Raw genomic sequence first — 15,857 nt, 5'->3', positions numbered from 1 at the left:
TTCTGCTAGAGAGAGCTAAAATGTGGTATATGAGCACTCCACATACATCCTGATACTAGAAGGCCATGGCAAAGTACATGCTTTGCATGCACAAAATTCCAGGTTCAATCCCTTAGCATGTCGAGGTAGGTCTGGGGGAAAAAACTTGTCTGAAACTCTGGAGAGCTGCTGCTAGTCAGTGAAGACAATACTGAGCCAGATGGACCAATGGTCTGACTTTGCTGATTAGGCATCTTCCTATATAGTCTGAAGCCAGGACATACCTGAAACAAAGTGTGCAAAACACAGTAGCAGCCAGCAGAAAAGCCAAGCTATACATCCGGCACAATGCAGGGGTATGGAATTCACCTTTACACTCTTCAGCTAGCCTCAAATGGGGGGTGAGGAGAAGAAGAGATTTCCAATGACAGACAGGATGGTATGCTTTCAGAATGCAAGCAGGATTTACTAGCATATAATATATATTATTTATGGTGTTAATTTCAAATTTCTGTTATTTAATCAAAAGTGTTATGTTTGCAAGTTGAACTTACATGGGATAGTTCTCAAGTACAGATTATCTCTGATCACTTGTTGTAGTTTATGGTCAATTGAACCCTTCTGGAACTGCAAGCTTAAGTAGTGACGCAAATCTTTGTTGATGACTTTGCCTGTAAGACAAGAACAGAGAATCATGGAATACTGTAATCTGTCATATGATAGAGAAGTTATAATCCACCATATTCTTCAGCACCCTTATTCTCTACCATTTTTGGTTTTCTAGATATATCTGAAGTGTAAAATGACTGCAAAAATACAAACGTAGATGAGATTTATGCAGATTTTGCACCTGAAACTTATCTGCCTAGTTAGTTCACTTCTCTTTGGCCTTGTTGTTCACCATATGCCAACCACCAATTTATGATTCTTCTCTTCCAACAGTGCCAATAGGGACGAGAAAAAACAGCTGTAAGGCTGGAAACCAAAGTCAAAAAAGAAACAGCTGCACCAATTAAATTCCCAACATGTTTTGACACTTGGTCTTTATCAAGGGAACTGAAGAATATAAATATAAAATACATGATAAGTGATATATAATGTACACCAAAACAGTTAAAATACATTTTTACATGTTTCCCAAAGAATTCTTGAATAATACGTATTGACTAACTGAAATCTTCAACACATGCTAAACTATCCTAAAAATAATGTTTAAACTCTATATAAATACATAAGTTTTATAATCTCACATATGTTAAAAAAAAACACAGTCAATGTTATATACACATACACACACTAGGCATTTAAAATACAGATTTATATGTTTTCAACAACATCTCTGGAAACGCTAAAATGACTTAGTTAAGAACGTGTCAACTGGGATATATTGCAGGCAACTGGCACCAATCTACTTTTAGCTTAATATAATTGATTCTGAACACAGTTTGATTTTCATAGGACAACACTGGCAGAATAGTGCACAACCTCAGCTTGTAAGCATTATTTATAACACTGCAATCTAACAATGTGATATATACATGTGCTAATGCTAGAAAAGCTCCAGTAAGCATATGCTATCAGTTTACTTTCAAAATTGCTTATGCAAAATGCTTATTTGTTTCAAGCTCAGGAAATTTAAAAGTTGTTTAAGGATTCAGAGAATCAGAGTTGGAAGAGAGCTTGGAAGTCATCTAGTCCTACAGGCTCCTGCTCAATACAGGATTTGCAATACAGGACGTAACTACAGAATGCCTGACAGATGGCTGTCCAGTATCTACTGAAATAACTCTAGCAAAGGAAAGCTTACCACCTCCTAAGACAGTCTCTTCCATTGCTGAATACCTTTTACCATTAGGATGTTTCTCCTAGTATTTAACAAAAACCTACAATTTTTACCCATAAGTTCTAGTACTAACTTCTGGGGCAACAAAGAACAAGTCTGCTCCTTCTTCTGCATGACAGCTATCTTTCAGAACTATCTTCTGCAATCTTGTCTTCTCCAGGGAACTGCTGAAGGGAAAACTGATTGGTGCAGGTATGCTACTGTCCGTCAATGAATTTACAAGTGGGACCTGCAAGAAAATGTTGCAGTGTGGTGTGCTCCTATTCACCATTCTAGTCAGTCAGCCATGCCCTTCTCTACAATACTCCATTCCATTCCCTCTCCCACCATTTTCTATTTCCCCTCCCAGTCCGTGAGTATTCTGCGGCTACTAAGCACGTTCAGTCCTCGCTGGGCTGTTTTGGGGGTTCCCGCAGGGTTTTTTCCTCAAGATTTTTGTACTTTTGCAAAACTTGGAGTTACCCCAAGCCTGCTAGTACCTCCTTCCTATGTATGGGTGGTGCCAATTTGCCTACATAATCAATGGCACTCTCAACCTGAAAATGGAAAACAGAATGATTTGTTTGCTTCAAATGCAGCACAAGAGTAAACATATACCATGCCAAAAGGTATCTGCAAAATCTGAACGTGCCCAACCTAGTGTAGTATCCTGTATGGACTTTCAGGCTCTATTTAGAATCACAAGAAATTTGATGTTTTTATTTTCTCTCTTAAAATAAGCTTCTTGTGCTTACAGTGATGTGAATTTCCCAGAAAAGTTAGAATTGGGAAATTTGCACAGGGTCATTTGTATAGGAAAATTTTAGTTTGCATTAGAAAATGTTCCAATGCCCTAGCAAGATCTAATTTAGCATGTTTATTTTACTTTTATTAATAAACAAAGCTTTAAAAAAGCACCCCATGTTAATTTTTGGTTCCAATGTACCACAAGTATTTGACCTGAAATATTTCAGGAAAAAAATTAAAGCACACTTATTGTGTTTTAAATGTTATATTTGTATAACATTTTTATTCAAATACTTACAATAATTTAAAGAAAATAGCATGTACGTCCCTTACATTATTGAAATTTTAGAAAAAAAACACAAAAAGATACTGAAAACTGTTGCGACACTAATTTTAGCAACCCAAAGAAATATGTATCATATGCTGACAACATCTATTTTAACAGAGTTCAGCTTTCTTCTACTAAGGTGGTTGGAGTACCTTCAGTTTTGCTGTCACTATTTTATTAGTTCCATTTCACTCTGAGACATATATGTACTCTCTCATATACTTGCTAATAATAATAACCTGAAAAAATATTAATTACAACTTTTAAACTGCCAAGGTTGCCTAATATTGTATTTGCAAATTGGCACACATTTATTTCTACTAATAAACCTATGAAATGGAAATTTTTCTGCAGAAAAATAAAGCACTAGAATTTGGGGGGGAAATCGGTGGAAAATTTTCTGCCCCCCATCACTGTGTGCTTGTGATTTGAAAAGGTATGTCAAAAACATGTTCAAGGATCAGGCAATTGGGAAGAAAGGAAGAATGCCCAGGTTGCTTTTCCACCTTTAATGATTTAGAAGTCTAATTTTAAGATGTAACTTTTCCACACATGCAGGGAAACAATAAGAATAAGCTGATTATATATAACAAAAATATACAAATTAGTGGCAGCCTGTAGATCCATTATTTCTAAGAAAAGCCTTAGTACTGATTATATTAGATCATGCAAATATTGATTAAATGTGTACTTTTTCAGCCCCTTTTCTGTTCTGGATCCACTTTACCACCAGGAATTATATCGCTGGAGGAAGCAAAATGCTCATCTGCCCCCATGCATTAAAGAATCCTCCATGCATTAAACTTCATCCATACAACACACTAATGCATCTACAGATTATGTCTGGGATGAACTTAGAATCATAGAATCATAGGGTTGGAAAGGGCCTACAAGACCATCGAGTCCAACCCCCTGCTCAAGCAGAAAACCTGATTCCCAAGCGGTCTCCCATCCAAGTACTAACCAGGGCTAACCCTGCTTAGCTTCCAAGATCAGATGCATCTCCAGAGGGGTAGCCGTGTTAGTCTCATAGAAATTCAACAGAGCCTTGTGGCACCTTAAAGACTAACAACTGGATTACAGGACCCACCAAAGCACCCATTTCTTGATAATGATCAGTAAAGCAAAGGTAATGATCAGTTCAGTAAAGCAAAGCAACTAATGTGGGTCAAAAAGTGAGCCAAGCCTAACATCTAAGGTAAGGCCAACTAAAAGTCTGCAGCTACCAGGACCCTGCCTGAACTGCCAAGAAGTGGAGTCTTGTCCTTCACACCAGACCACCATGTCAGAGACAATATGCTCATTCTCTCCCCTGCTCCAAGGCTGAGCTGGCAAGTGGGGGTGGGGGTTATTTTTGGAATCACACTAAATGGAAGTGCAGTGCAAAAACAAACCCAAGCACTTCACATGGCAAAGTTAAAACAACAAGCTCCAGCTTTCCTCACCAGCTCTAGAAAAGGCAGCTATGGCTTGATCAAACTCTGTGCTTCTGAGGCACTCAAGAGTACCTTGGAAGGGGAGCATATCCATAAGGGCACAGTTAAATCAACAAGCCTCTACCACCTTCCCCAGCTAGAGACAGAGATATAGAATGGAATGTATCATTTCGGAGCTGCCTCCCAAAGCACTTTGAGTGCCTCAGAAGCACAGTGCCAAACTAAACCCCAGACATCCTCCCAATACACTCAACGTGGGCCTGCCTTAGGAACAAAGTGTCTGGAAATGTCTATGAGTGCAGACTAGTGCTCAGCAGAGGGCAGTGAGACGGTTACCATGGCAAGTGAAGCTGTGAAGCCATAGACAAAGGCAGAACAAAAAGACTTGCCATATAATTGGAGGAAAATTCATTCCTAATTCCAGATACTCTAGCCATACTATGAATTTGAGGAGAACCTTATCTATGGAACTTTGGAAGAGAATTTCCTTCAGCAGATAAATCAACATTAGCACCCTCCAACATCCTGTATCAAATTATAACAATTTCAGAATCTCTAGAATGTGACAAACATTATCCTGTGAAGAAAAAAGTTGTTGTTGTTGTTTATTCGGTCAGTCGCTTCCGACTCTTCGTGACTTCATGGACCAGCCCATGCCAGAGCTTCCTGTCGGCTGTCGCCACCCCCAGCTCCCCCAAGGTCAAGTCTGTCATCTCCAGAATATCATCCATCCACCTTGCCCTTGGTCGGCCCCTCTTCCTTTAGCCTTCCACTTTCCCTAGCATCAGCATCTTCTCCAGGGTATCCTGTCTTCTCATTATGTGGCCAAAGTACTTCAGTTTTGCCTTTAATATCATTCCCTCAAGTGAGCAGTCTGGCTTTATTTCCTGGAGGATGGACTGGTTTGATCTTCTTGCAGTCCAAGGCACTCTCAGAATTTTCCTCCAGCACCACAGTTCAAAAGCATCTATCTTCCTTCGCTCAGCCTTCCTTATGGTCCAGCTCTCGCAGCCATAGGTTACTACGGGGAATACCATTGCTTTAACTATGCAGACCTTTGTTGTCAGTGTGATGTCTCTGCTCGTAACTATTTTATCAAGATTTGTCATTGCTCTCCTCCCAAGAAGTAAACGTCTTCTGATTTCCTGGCTGAAGTCAGCATCTACAGTAATCTTTGCGCCTAGAAAGACAAAGTCTGTCACTGCCTCCACGTTTTCTCCCTCTATTTGCCAGTTATCAATCAAGCTGGTTGCCATAATCTTGGGTTTTTTTAGGTTTAACTGCAACCCAGCGTTTGCACTTTCTTCTTTCACCTTCGTTATGAGGTTCCTCAGCTCCTCCTCGCTTTCAGCCATCAAAGTGGTATCATCTGCATATCGGAGATTGTTAATGTTTCTTCCAGCGATTTTAACTCCAGCCTTGGCTTCATCAAGCCCAGCACATCGCATGATGTGTTCTGTGTACAGGTTGAATAGGTAGGGTGAGAGTATACAACCCTGCTGTACTCCTTTCCCAATCTTAAACCAGTCCGTTGTTCTATGGTCTGTTCTTACCGTTGCTACTTGGTCATTATACAGATTCCTCAGGAGGAAGACAAGATGACTTGGTATCCCCATACCACCAAGAACTTGCCACAGTTTGTTATGATCCACACAGTCAAAGGCTTTAGAATAGTCAATAAAACAGAAATAGATGTTTTTCTGAAACTCCCTGGCTTTCTCCATTATCCAGCGGATTATAATAATTGGTCTCTAGTTCTTCTGCCTTTTCGAAACCCAGCTTGTACATCTGGCAATTCTCGTTCCATAAATTGCTGGAGTCTACCTTGCAAGACCTTGAGCATTACCTTACTGGCATGTGAAAGAAGTGCCACTGTTCGATAGTATGAATATTCTTTGGTGCTTCCCTTTTTTGGTATGGGGATATAGGTTGATTTTTTCCAATCTGGTGGCCATTCTTGTGTTTTCCAAATTTGCTGGCATATGGCATGCATCACCTTGACAGCATCATCTTGCAAGATTTTAAACAGTTCAGCTGGGATACCGTCATCTCCTGCTGCCTTGTTATTAGCAACACTTCTTAAGGCCCATTCAACCTCACTCTTCAGGATATCTGGCTCTAGCTCACTGACCACACCGTCAAATCTATCCCCGATATTATTATCCTTCCTATACAGATCTTCCCTATATTCTTGCCACCTTTTCTTGATCTCTACTGCTTCTGTTAGGTCCTTGCCATCTTTGTTTTTGATCATACCCATTTTTGCCTAGAATTTACCTCCAATGTTTCTAATTTTCTGGAAGAGGTCTCTTGTCCTTCCTATTCTATTATCTTCTTCCGCTTCCGCGCACTGCTTGTTTAAAAATAATTCTTTATCTCTTCTGGCTAACCTCTGGAATTTTGCATTTAATTGGGCATATCTCCCCCTATCACTGTTGCCTTTTGCTTCCCTTCTTTCTTGGGCTACTTCCAGTGTCTCAGCAGACAGCCATCTTGCCTTCTTGGTTTTCTTTTTCTTTGGGACTTTTTTTGTTGCTGCCTCCTGAACAATGTTGCGAACTTCTGTCCATAGTTCTTCCGGGACCCTATCTACTAAATCTAGTCCCTTAAATCTATTCTTCACCTCCACTGCATATTCATGAGGAATATTAGTGAGCTCATATCTGACTGATCTGTGGGTCTTCCCTATTCTCTTTAGTCTGATTCTAAATTGTGCAATAAGTTCGTGATCTGAACTACAATCAGCTCCAGGTCTCGTTTTTACCGACTGCATAGATGTCCGCCACCTTTGACTACAAAGGATGTAGTCAATCTGATTTCAGTGTCGACCGTCTGGTAAAGTCCACGTATAAAGTCGTCTCTTAGGTTGTTGGAAGAGAGTGTTTGTTATGCATAGTGAGTTGTCTTGGCAAAATTCTATCAGCCTATGTCCTGCTTCATTTTGTTCTCCCAGACCATGCTTGCCTGTAATTCCAGGTGTCGTTTGACTACCCACCTTAGCATTCCAGTCTCCTGTAATGAAAATAACATCTCTTTTTGGCGTACTATCCAGTAGGTGCTGCAGATCCTCATAGAAGTGATCTACTTCTGCTTCTTCAGCATCTGTGGTTGGGGCGTATATTTGGATCACTGTGATGTTAAATGGCTTACCCTGAATTCGAATTGAGATCATTCTGTCATTTTTTGGATTGTATCCAAGCACTGCTTTAGCCACTTTATTATTAATTATGAAGGCTACTCCATTTCTTCTGTGGTCCTCTAGTCCACAGTAGTAGATCTGGTGGTCATTTGATGTGAAGTGGCCCATTCCAGTCCATTTCAGTTCACTGACACCCAACACGTCTATATTTAATCTTGACATCTCCCCAATAACCACATCTAATTTGCCCTGGCTCATAGATCTTACATTCCAGGTTCCTATGGTGTGTTGATCTTTAGAACATTGGATTCGTTGTTCACCACCAGCAGCATCGGCTGCTAGCCGTCCTTTCGGCTTTGAGCTAGCTGCGTCATCACATCTGGGGCTACTTGAACTTATCCTCTGTTCCTCCCCAGTAGCATTTTGACCATCTTCCGACCTGGGAGTCCCGTCTTCCAATGGTATACCGACATATCTCTGGATGTACTGATCCATTTAGTTTTCATGGCAAGAAAACTTGCCGTTTCCTTCCCCAGGGATCGTATTTAGTCTGACCTCTCTGCCATGACCTTCCCGTCTTGGGTGTCCCTTCACGGTTTAGCTCATGACGTCATTGAGGTGCTCAAGTTCCAGCGCCACGACAAGGTAATGATCTCCTTTGCTGAAGAAAAAAGTTATTCCCCAATTATTTTAGCCTGAGGCTAGAATTCATATGATATCCTTTCTAATTGCATGCAATTTTATGAAAACTTTGCTCAGATAAATATTCTGGAATTGTATTCCTCCACTAGGCACCTTCATCCTAAATTTACAGTTGGACAGATTCTAGGCATTAGTTTGTATTGACAGTTACTGTCTTTAATTCAGTATAGAGAGGATAATTTAGGTGAAAGCTATTTACCGCACACCAGTGTGTCTTTTAATACTAATTATTTTTAACGGATTTGTAACATAGCAGCAACATAAAATTATTTTAAAAATAGCCCTGTCAGAGAGCTTACAATCTAATAAAACTGATCTTATATAAACAGATTCATAAGAAAATGCAAAATCCCATCTTCACAGGTGAAAACAAACTTCCAAGCTATTTTAAAAATTGCTTGACAATGCTGACTTTTAAATTTGGGATTCTGACATTTAGGAATTTGAGATATTTCCGGATAACAAGCCACCCTGCCGAAAATGTCCTGGGTTCAGACAACACCCTAACGAACAGTTCAACAACAACCCATATTCAACCACTGAGTGTGGGTTAGCGTGTTGTGTGAACCCAGTCATTAAGTCTTAAGAGATGGATATTCAGATCAATCCTATAAGCTGTTAAGAAATATGGTAAATGTTTTGAAACCTCTATTTATGCAAACTCCCTCTGGTAAATATGTCAAATTTTAGGATAAATACTGATTTGAATCCAGAGGTGGAATGTGTAAGGCAGCTAGACTGATTAAACACTTATGAGTAAATAATTTGAAGGAGGCGGTCTTATATTTCTTACATAAACAAGAGAAATTTGGAACTAGCATTCATGCCTTGTTTTTCAGCAGAACAGGGTTCCCAACAGAGAGCTATTTGGTGTGCTGTCAGAAGGGCAGTTCTGCTGAGAAACGGCAGAGAAACAGAGTATGATGGGATGACTCTCCTCTCTCTCTCTCTCTCTCTCTCTCTCTCTCCCTCTTTCTCTGAAGAATGGGGCTCCCAACAGCCTGCCTGTTTGTTAGGCTGGCAGGAAGTTGATTCTGCTAAGAAACAAGGCACATGCTCCCTGCACACTTTGTTTCCCAGCACACTCCCTGGAATTTCAGCAGCAGCAGGCAATGCCAGCAGTGTGGGAGGGATGTGGTCCCTCTAGGGTTCCAGGGGGACAATGTGGACCCCCAAGTCCTGGATGTTCCCTACCCCTGTTTTAAAGGGAGCAAGTAGCACAATACACATAGCACAAAAGCTGGGTTAAGATATACTGGGTCTTGTTCACACGTCACGACAAGCTGTGCCGAAAATAAGCCACAGTGGGTTCATTATTCAATCGCTAACCCATGTTACTCCCAACTAGGGATGGGCGGATTACTCACCGTCCGTTCTGTGACGGTGTTTGCAGTGGGGGGAGGTGATCCATTCCACACACACACACCCTGGAATTCTCTGGAGCAGCTCCGCATCTGGAGGATTTCGGAGAGCCGCACTCCAACTGCGCAGAGCTGGTGATACCATAATGGCAGCTGCCATTACCGTATTTCTTGGAGAAATATAGCCGCAAATGATGTAGTGGACGCCACTTGCACCTGTAAAGCGCTAGTTTTTACCTAAATAGAGCCGTAAACGGCTGCAATTAGGGTAAACTCAGGGCTTTACGGCCGCAAGTGGTGTCCACTACTCCATTTGCGGCTGTATTTCTCCCCCTCAAAGGTGGAAAAAAATCCCCTTGAAAGTGGAAAAGAATTTTTTCTGGCTAGGGAAGCAATGAACAGGAGAAGAAAATTGACAAGTGTCATTTCTTATCAATTTATCAGAGGAGGGGCAGATGGCAAGGGAGGTAGGAGGATAGAGGCAGCACTAGTGAAATCATAAGGAGCAACTGGGTTTTTCACTGCTCTTGCCAGGTGGTTCTGTAACCCTTTCTGGCAAGCCATGCATAAATCACTCTGCCAGTCCAGAAGTCACAACAACCCACTCTGAAAGCAAGCTATTCTGAACAACCCAACAACAAGCGACGGGTGGCTTGCATGTGTTTAACAAACCACACTGAGGAAACCACGCCAGGTTCGGATGGACATGACAAGCCATTGGCTATGTTTGGATGGTTGCAGGAGTGAAAGAAGCCATCGTGGCTTCTTCCCCCACCCTCACCATGCACACAACTGCAATTTGGATAATTACCTGTGATGCAGCACGGGTTGCTGTGTTGTCCAAACCTGTCGTGGTGCGCAGCAGGAGCGGTTTCTTACCAATGCTACAACCCCTACTGTTGCAGAACCCAGAGTCAGAGAGACCACGGAGTGAAGGAAAAAGAGATTCTTTATTTAACGCGCGGGCTTAAGGCTGGAATCGTTTCCAAAGAGCCAGAAGCCCCGATTTACATTAGCACATTGGTTTTATAGACATTGTGACATATATGAAATGGCTCCTCCTCTCCCTCCTGCATGGGGTTGCAATCCTCAACATTTTTCCTCCTAGCACCATTGTTTATAATACAAGAACTGGGTTATAGGGTAGCCATGATAAGGAGAGAACAGAAGAGAACAGCAGAGAACAAGATATACAATTGTATGACCTTTGACAAGATAAGGAATTCCTGTGTCTCGTCAGCTTACAACAATATATTCAAGGGAGAAAGAGCTCAGCAAGAACATGAAGCATGAGACTGCATGAGGCTACTTAGTCTGACCCCCGATATGGCTGCTACATTCCCCCCTTAAATGCATAATTTCATTACAATTATAGCATTTCTGATAACTATACAAAGCTTTTTGTGACATACATATTACTTAGCCTTTTGTTGGGCTATTAGAGCGTAGAGGGCAGCAGTTTTACTAGCTGAGACATAAAACAGATTGGTTAAACAGCGCATAAGACAAGGAACGCAGAGACATAACAGAACTTTTATGAACAATACTGGTAGAATTAGGATGAACAATGCTTTTAAGCTAGCTAAGATCTGGAAGCCAAGGGGTTAACTAATTGAGCTAATTGTTTTGTCTTATTGTTTTGTTAGCTACTATATTGTGCAGCTTGTTGATCTGTTCATCTACAGCATTGCCATTATCAGTTAAGTTAAAACAACAGAGCTTTTGGTGTGTCTCACAACTTAAATGATGAAGAAGGAAGAGGTAATCTATACCAGCTCTGTTTTTTAGAACTGCACCTCTTAGATCACGCAACTCTTTATTTAACAATGACAATGCTTGTGAGGTGGCATTTATGCTTTTGGCTAAGCTGCAAGCTAACCAGTTGTTCTTTAGACTATTAGCCAAGGCTAAACCTGGAACCTTAACCAGTGACATTGCTAAGGCCAATTTTTCTGAGTCAGAATATAACTGCACATGACTATTACAATTTTTAGTTAGTTGGAGTGCTCGAGGCTGCCGTTGACGGATTTTTTCAGGCTACAGGGGAAGAATTGGCACCAGTTCAATTGGCGGCTGAGGCAACATGGGTGGTTATCAGACAAGTTGGCAGGAATGAATGACCAAGTGCGGGAATTACATGTCTAAAACCATCCATGAGGCAAAAGTATGTGGGCATCATTAAAAGATATGTTTTGAATTTTATTACAGTGGAAGGGGGCCAGGGATAGCTTTGTATTTTCTGGAAAAAAATTTGACAATTAAGCATTTGTGCACACGTAGCATTTGTTTCAGCAATGATGGGGGTGCGTAGAGTGAACTCTGTAGGGGGTAGGATCTTTGCAACCACGCCCCAATTAGCATTTTGGGAATAAGTTAAACTTACACCATAAACTCTTAACATGGTATCTTTTTGAATTTTCCCAGGATGTCTACAGACAGGTATTAGGCAAGAGCTAATAAGCCTGTTTGCAGGTATACCTCTTGGCAAACAAAAATGTTTTACTCTCGTGATGTTAGCCAGGTGAAGCCAGTAATTATCAGCAAATCACTGGGACAAACTTCTTTTTCCAGGGGCAGACCCCCCTTTTTGCACCTTATTAAGGAAACACAATGCAACACTACTAACACTACAACACGCATGTTTGATCTTCTTTGGGATCTGACCGTACGCAGGGCAGCTATTCACCTGGCAAGCTGCAGTAGGGTCTAGTCCCCTTCTTCAATTCTCCAGTTGCAGGTCTGACCGTACGCAGGGGGACAGTTTCCCGGTGTGTCCACAGTAAGGTCTAGCCTGAGTCTTCTTACTGCTTTTTCAGAATGATTTTTAAAGGATTTTCAGGATTTCTGTTTATGGTCTACTTTCCCCCTCTCGCTCTCTTGACTCGTGTCCAATGTATCCAGGGTTTAATTTTAGCTGCTTTCATAGCTGCGGGGGTGGAAAGTATGACAGTTCTGAGTTCTTTCCATCTGGGAGTCAAAGGGTTATTTTTCCCTCTTTAACTCATACTTTAACTCTTGGTTGGAAAGGATGAGCTTCTGTGATGGGAATGGCTTATTTTTTTAAGACAAAGCGACGCTGGGCTTGAAGAACTTTGTTTAGTGTTTGGACTTCTTGTTGCTTGCTTTTGATGCTGCTCCAGTGTCAATTATGAAGTCAATGTCACGGCCCCTCACAGTCAATGTCACGGCCCCTCTCAAGCTGTCTCCCTCTTCGCCCATTCTGGTCCCTTTGGTTTTCTCCTTTGTGTATTTGATTTATTTTATTTGGGCATTCATGCCACTAATGTCCATCTTGTCCACACTGGGCACACTGGTTCTTTTTTAAGAATCTTCTGCCTCTGCCGGGTCTTCTTTTTTTTTTCTTTCGTCCACGTCTTTTTGGGCCTCTGGGCTGAGGGGGGTGTATACTGGCGATAGGCATTTGAAAGACGCTCCAAGTACGCTCTGGGGCCTCGGTGGCACCTTGCAGCACTTTAGACACTTTGGTCATATTAATTGACTTCTTTATACCTGCCTTTCATGGCTTTTAACAGCAGGGTTTGATACTGGGTGAGGCGCTCTAGCCCCACTTGTGTTTTGGGATTCCAGCGAGGGGGGATTTATTTACAAGGAGACTTTATTGGGTAACTTACAGCACACAGGCGTACTTAATTTTTGGATCAGACAGCTTCTCTGAACCACGAGCTATTGCGCTAAATGGGTTTTTATACTATACATGTTACCCATAACACTAGCAAGCATTTTCAGCATAGGCTAGAAGTGTTTGGTTCTCAGGCACAGCTTCTTGTAAACAACTTCGCTTCTTAAAGTGCTTGATAACACTTTTTATTTATTAGTATGGGAAGACAAATTTTTTCTCTTTCTTTTGCTTTCTTTTTCTTTGCTGATCTGCCTGTATTGCAGATCATGTTTCAAACTTTTTATATAAAACTTTCCGCTCCATGCACCAGCCTTGTCTCTTCATTTGTCTTTTTCAAGTTAAACTTACTTAAACTTTTCTGCCTTACACTAGTCCCACTGACACACATTTGGGATAGGCCCCTCCTCTCCCTCTAGCTACATCTTTTTCATTTTAAAGAACTATTACATTATTGTGGCTACTTTACCCCAGGTAATAAGCTCCAGGCACAATCAGCTGCTTTTAATTTACCCTGGGGGCAACTATGGCCACGCTTCTTTTTTATAAATGTTTTTTCTTTGCCTTTTGCCTTTTCTTTTTTTCTCTTCTCTATCTGTCTTCTACTTTCTCTATTCTTTCTTTTCTACTTGCTTTTGTCTTTTCTCTTCGTTATCCATTGGGAACCACACAGTATCATTTGGAGTTGCAACTAACACTAATCTGCAAATATCACATATATTTTATGATATCTAAGAAATCATAAAATATACACAACAAACTTTTTCTGCAATTTAACACAATGAATGGAAAACACTTCTTGCATGGTAAGGCATGATGGAGCAGATCCAGCAATCATACTGGTCTTCTGGCTGAAAGCTCAGGGCTCATTAAAATCAAGGGACGGGCATACCCACACACGCAGAGTTCTAGGTCACCATTTTTGCATCGGCAACTCTATGCTGCATGAGTTCTGGCAGAAGGAAATCTAAAAGTTATAGATCAAACTCAGCCTGCTGTACACTGAGCTGACTACAAACATAGACACACGGTCCACAGCGATGAGAGTTCAAGTTTATCCAAAGCTTCACAGCACTGTCCATGGCAAGTCTTTGACAATTTAAAATTTTAGTCCATGTGCAGAGTGTCTCTAAAAAGCCCAGATGATGATGGAGGCAAACAGTGAAGGCTCTGGGCAATGAAGATGCGATGTTTCCAGCAAAGGCTCTCCACTTTTGCATCAGTTTAAAAAGGGGAAGTGTGGCCCTACACCCCTTTTGACAGACAAGGGCCTTTAACTTTTTCGCAAGGCCTCTGTCTAAACAGAGTGGCACAGCTCAGCTCTCTAGCCATGATGCTTTAACTTGGGCAACTCCTCTGTAAATTTTATTTTACTTCTGTCAGGTTCTCTCACAGACATTTTAAAAACTTACTCTTTTTTTTTTCTCTTCTAACCTGGTACACGAAAGCACTGAAACACTGAGTGCCGAAACTCAGGACGCTGGGGGGTGATGGGCATCGCTTTATACTTGCATTTTTCAGGCAGCCATTAATCTTCGGGGAGGCGGTGGGGTGATTTGCAGGACTTCAAAGGCAAGCTTCTCAGTTTGTTTGTATTTGTAAATCCCAAGCTCAAAACAGGACACGATGAGGTACAGGGCCACCAAATTCTTGCTTTGGCACGGGCAACAAATAACTCGGGTTAGCTTTCTTCTCTGGGGTCTCAAACAGGAAAACAGTCTTAATTTAAAGTTGTAACATCACTGACAGCGTCAGCCAGCCAGCTACACAGATCTCATTGTTTTTTAAGACAGTTGCTCCAATATCTTCTTTTCTTCTTAATCAGGTTGGGTCTCCCAGCTTACACAGTTTATTGCAGCTTTCAGGAGCATGGTAGTAGCGTGATTTTGGCTTGGCCAGGAACATGCTGTCTGATTTCTCGGTCTCTTTAGCACACATACTTAGGCAATGTAACACTGGACACTCAAATCAGTGAGATTTCTTTATTGCAGGGAATCCCACGGCAAAAGCTTAATGGTTACGCTCTTCAGAAATCATATAGCTGATGGTCAGTAGCTACAGGCTCTATGCAATTTTAACACAGTTCAAAGCTAAACATGGTTACCTTGACAGAGATCTTCAACGTGGTCTTTCCGCTTCATTCTGCTTTGGGACAGTCTTATGGCACACTTTTTACTCGAAGAGGGGTCTAGCCTGTGCTCTGGGGGCTGATTCTTCACCTTTATTTTCTATTTTGCCTTCATCTTCTGGGTCTTCATTTTCAGTTTCCATTTCTTAGGGATTTTATCTCAATTAGGCGAGGTGATGATGTTGCACAACTCAGAACGTTGTGGGCAATTTTCCTGCCCCCCCCCTCTCGGCGCGCTAGGCTAACAGCTACTTCTTCGGCCTTACACTCTCATGCTCCCACGCTTTGTTAAAAGCCAGACTGTCCTGCAACATTTTTCTAATTAACAGCCTCAGATCTTGTTTTTTTTTTCTCTCAGCTCGACCTTGAGCTTTTTGCTGTTTTCTCTCTCTATTCTGAATCTTTTTTAAAAAAAAACCTTTTTCCTTCTTTGTTTGACATACATCTCAAGGGGGTGCAAGGTTTGCTTCCCCCACCACCCATAGCCTCCCTTCTAAATTGAAGACAGACACAATTAGGGAATGGGAATTGGTCAGTGAGTAAGGGGTCTCACTGGCCGACACAAGAGGATTTTTCAC

General features: G+C 41.5%; 1 protein-coding gene across 3 annotated transcripts in view; it reads right to left on the bottom strand.

The window, feature by feature from the left end:
- Positions 1–15,857, bottom strand: part of MAGI3 (membrane associated guanylate kinase, WW and PDZ domain containing 3) — a 304,410-nt gene that overhangs the window by 171,772 nt on the left and 116,781 nt on the right. For all 3 annotated transcript variants that reach the window (XM_084853476.1, XM_084853477.1, XM_084853478.1), the window contains exon 2: positions 534–650. In XM_084853476.1, the coding sequence (XP_084709602.1) occupies positions 534–650 (117 nt within the window). The remainder of the gene's footprint in view (positions 1–533; positions 651–15,857) is intronic.

This window comes from Heloderma suspectum, chromosome 4, assembly GCF_057233095.1.
Source record: "Heloderma suspectum isolate Gila_16-S chromosome 4, 16-S_ref, whole genome shotgun sequence".
Lineage (NCBI taxonomy): Eukaryota > Metazoa > Chordata > Lepidosauria > Squamata > Helodermatidae > Heloderma > Heloderma suspectum.
Note: the sequence above shows the minus strand (reverse complement) of the source record. Positions and strands in the feature narration are given on the sequence as shown.